At 43.5% G+C, this 3,568-nt stretch overlaps 1 protein-coding gene across 1 annotated transcript; it reads right to left on the bottom strand.

The window, feature by feature from the left end:
- Positions 1 to 472: 472 nt before the first annotated feature.
- On the bottom strand, positions 473 to 3,298 carry LOC105502167 (chromosome unknown open reading frame, human C15orf48). The gene is made up of 5 exons (XM_011928542.1): positions 3,140 to 3,298; positions 2,963 to 3,025; positions 2,717 to 2,802; positions 1,660 to 1,720; positions 473 to 865 (listed from the first exon to the last, which is right to left on the bottom strand). Exons 2-5 carry the CDS (start codon positions 2,996 to 2,998, stop codon positions 797 to 799), a joined length of 252 nt encoding a protein of 83 aa, XP_011783932.1. The 5' UTR covers positions 2,999 to 3,025; positions 3,140 to 3,298; the 3' UTR covers positions 473 to 796.
- Between the last annotated feature and the right edge of the window lie 270 nt (positions 3,299 to 3,568).

The raw sequence follows: 3,568 nt of genomic DNA, 5'->3' as shown, positions 1-3,568 counted from the left end.
CTCAATAAACTACTAGTGAATGAATGAACTTGGGGGAAAAAAAAGCTTATGCAGAAATCTGTACTGGATGTTATTTAAAAGATGAAATTTAGGCTGGGCGCGGTGGCTCAAGCCTGTAATCCCAGCACTTTGGGAGGCCGAGATGGGCAGATCACGAGGTCAGGAGATTGAGACCATCCTAGCTAACACGGTGAAACCCCGTCTCTACTAAAAAATACAAAAAACTAGCCGGGCGAGGTGGGGGGCGCCTGTAGTCCCAGCTACTCGGGAGGCTGAGGCAGGAGAATGGCATGAACCCGGGAGGCGGAGCTTGCAATGAGCTGAGATCTGGCCACTGCACTCCAGCCTGGGCGACAGAGCGAGACTCCGTCTCAAAAAAAAAAAAAAAAAAAAAAACGATGAAATTTAATGGTTCAAATGTATTTTTCTCCCATAAAAATATTTTCTCTTGCATTTAAATATATATCTAATCTTTGAGAAATCTTGCACAAATGGCATTTTATTACAGACGATCTAATTTACAAAGCTTTATAAATTTTAAGAAAAACATTCATAGGTCATAAACAAAAATTTCAATATGCAACATTCAAATTTACAAGAAAATAAGCACAAACTTTTAGACAATGCAGTTATTGCTGCACTCCTTTAATTCCTTATCTGGAGCCCAAAAAATGTAGACAAACCCTAAAAATGCAGCAGAAGCATTTCCGCACACTGGTGTCCAGAATCTAGTTTGTGCAGAAATGTTTCCACTAGATTTATAGAGTACTCTTTGGAAAAAAGAGGCGAGGGCTGGTCATTTGGTCGCCCTTTGGACCTTTTGCAACTCTTCAATGGGCTTCCATTGTTGGTTGATTGTTATAAGCTGAAGGGAAAAAAGGAAAAAAAAATTGTGTTAAAAATTTGACTTTCATTTGCATGTCCCTCTTTGGGATTTGTCTACACTCTCCTTCAGAAAAAGCATCACCATTGTGTTTGTACCTACCTCTTTCCATCTCTAAAACATGCACAAAATAGTAATGGGAGCTTTTTCCTATCAGCCCATCCTTTAAAAAAGCCCTTGGGTTTCTAAGTGTCATGCAATCACAGGGAAAGATCAAACATATGTGCCCTACTTTCACTTACCAGTATCCAGATTTTTAAAAGACAGAGTCTTGCTGTGTTGCCCAGGCTGGAGTGGAGTGGCACAAACTCACTGCAGCTTCTGCCTCCCAGGTTCAAGCAATTCTCGCGCAGGAGCTGGGTTTACAGGTGCGTGCCACTATGCCCAGCTAATTTTCGTATTTTTAGTAAAGATGGGGTTTTACCATGTTGGCCAAGCTGGGCTCGAACTCCTGACTTCAAGTGAGCCACCCGCCTCGGCCTCCCAAAGTGTTGGCACTACAGGTGTGAGACACTGTGCCCGGCCAGCATGCAGATTTTTAAGTTTGCCATGTATTATGTGAGCTGTAAGTTCCAAAAGTGTATGTGCTCCTCATAAGTGGACGGACAATGCTCCTGGCCTAGAGGAGGCTCTTAAAATTTCCTCATTTTAATTACTCGATGAAGGCACAATTGATCTAAGTTACACAATAATGGTAAGGTACTAAATCTATTTTGCTGACAAAGGTGCTAAGGTTTGGGCAAAATGGAAATCATTTGTTTTTAATTTAACAATACCTTTTGCGGTGTAGTAGGGTCCACAGTTTCCCAAGGTTCTGGATTTCTTTTCCGATCAAGGCTAAAATTAGTAGAAAGCCAATTAAACATTAAAATATGTGGATTTAAACCAACACTGATACTGGGTTTATAAACGTGCTAGGGACAAAACCAATCTCATACTTAGGCATTTGTCTACTAATGATTAGGAACCATCAGTAGTAACTAAAATTGATGGAAAATTCTCTAAGGGAGTTTGAAGGTGTGGCTCAAATATTAAGCATCAATTCCTCTAAAGGGTAGGAGGTACTCTGTATTCTCTTGGTGGGGCTACATTGCGGAAAGATCCCACAAACCGAATAACCATGGGAGTGAAACTGCCAAGCCAAGGACATGCAATAATGTTCTTATCTCAGTTTGTGGGAGGGGCAGGTTGAACTCTGCAGGTGGTGAACTCCAGGGCTCTAGGCCCTTCTGCCAGCGGTTACAGGACTGCCCTCTCCAGCCTCCATCAGTTTCAAGTTTATCTTTTCCTCATATTCCAGGATACATGTTTTTGTTTTTCACTTTCTTTTGCCCAGAGTTGAGATTAGGTTCATCCTAGACAACCGAATCTATCAATTCTACCACATTAGTAAAAATCTAATAAGCTAAATTTTAAAATTTTAATTAAAATGATTGCTTTATTGTATGTATATATCTCCCAAAACCACTGAAGAACTTTAAATTTCAAAACTTAAAAAAAAAAAGAAGCTTTACTTCACTGCCGGTGAGTGGAGGAGGGCCAATGGATAAAAGAATAAACACAAGAAATAAACTAACTTGATTAATATCATGGGTTTTTAAATATTTTGTCTTTCTTCTTTTTTAAATTTTTTTCTAATTTTCATTTTCTGACTCATTGGTAGACAATATCATGAGTTCTCCGATAAAAGATGCTTTTTAACCCTGACTCCCAGTTCACAATTTAGCATTCTTACGCATGGGAAAAAAATAGGAAACTTCTATCGTACATTTCATAAACTAAAGGTCAACCAAACACTGCCAAAAACGTTTTTATAAATTGAGACCTACTCACATCACATCGGTTTTCCAAAAAGAATACACAGCAAAAGACGAGGCTCCACCCGCCGCCACACTCGTGAACAGCACCAAGGGAATGAGCTAACACACAACAGGTGGAGGGAACACATTCGGACATTTCAATATGAAACGTTTGAAACAGCCAAACAGCTATATTTATACTTTCTTCAAAATCTGTGCATCTTTTCATCTTTAAAAATTAAAACTTTAGTCAAGATTTTCAATTGTTTTAAAAACTTACTTCCTTCCTTTTCATCAGGAGTTGGAAAAAGCTCATGATGACTTCAGCGAAGAATTGCCAAATCTAGAAATTAACAAGCCAAAGTACTGATCACCTGGTGGGCGCCAAACCGTCCTCCGCGCCCCGCAAGCCAACCGCGGGCGGGCGCGTCCGCGTCTCCGCAGATGGCAGACTCACCTGGACGTGGGGCGGTGCGCACGGACGATGGTAACGCCCGGAACCGAACGGGCCGGCGGCCTCCCCACCTTATATATAGCAACCACAACTGCCCCGGGTGGGCCGGGCCAGCGCGCTCTGGTCACGCGCGTGGGGCGGGGAGCGCGCGGGAGCTGACTCGCTTTCCCCGTTGGGAACGCGGCTCCCGGGCGCCCCCTGCAGTTCATTGTGCGGCCGACGTGAAGCGTCCGAACGCGGGCGCTGGCGCCCCCTGCCGCTCGCCGCGGTCTTCCTTACCTGCCGACCCCGGTAGCTGTTGGCCACCCCTGGCGCTTGTGAGGAGTTTGAAGGTTTGGGGAGTAGGAGGTGGAACCCTTAAGAGAGGAGCGCTGATAGCCAAGACCTGAGGGAAAACCAGCTCTTCTAAAAGGGGATCCGGGCCTGGCGCGG

The sequence above is a fragment of the Colobus angolensis genome, unplaced genomic scaffold (assembly GCF_000951035.1).
Source record: "Colobus angolensis palliatus isolate OR3802 unplaced genomic scaffold, Cang.pa_1.0 Scaffold78, whole genome shotgun sequence".
In the NCBI taxonomy this organism is placed as follows: domain Eukaryota; kingdom Metazoa; phylum Chordata; class Mammalia; order Primates; family Cercopithecidae; genus Colobus; species Colobus angolensis.
This window is presented reverse-complemented; position numbering and strand designations above follow the sequence as displayed.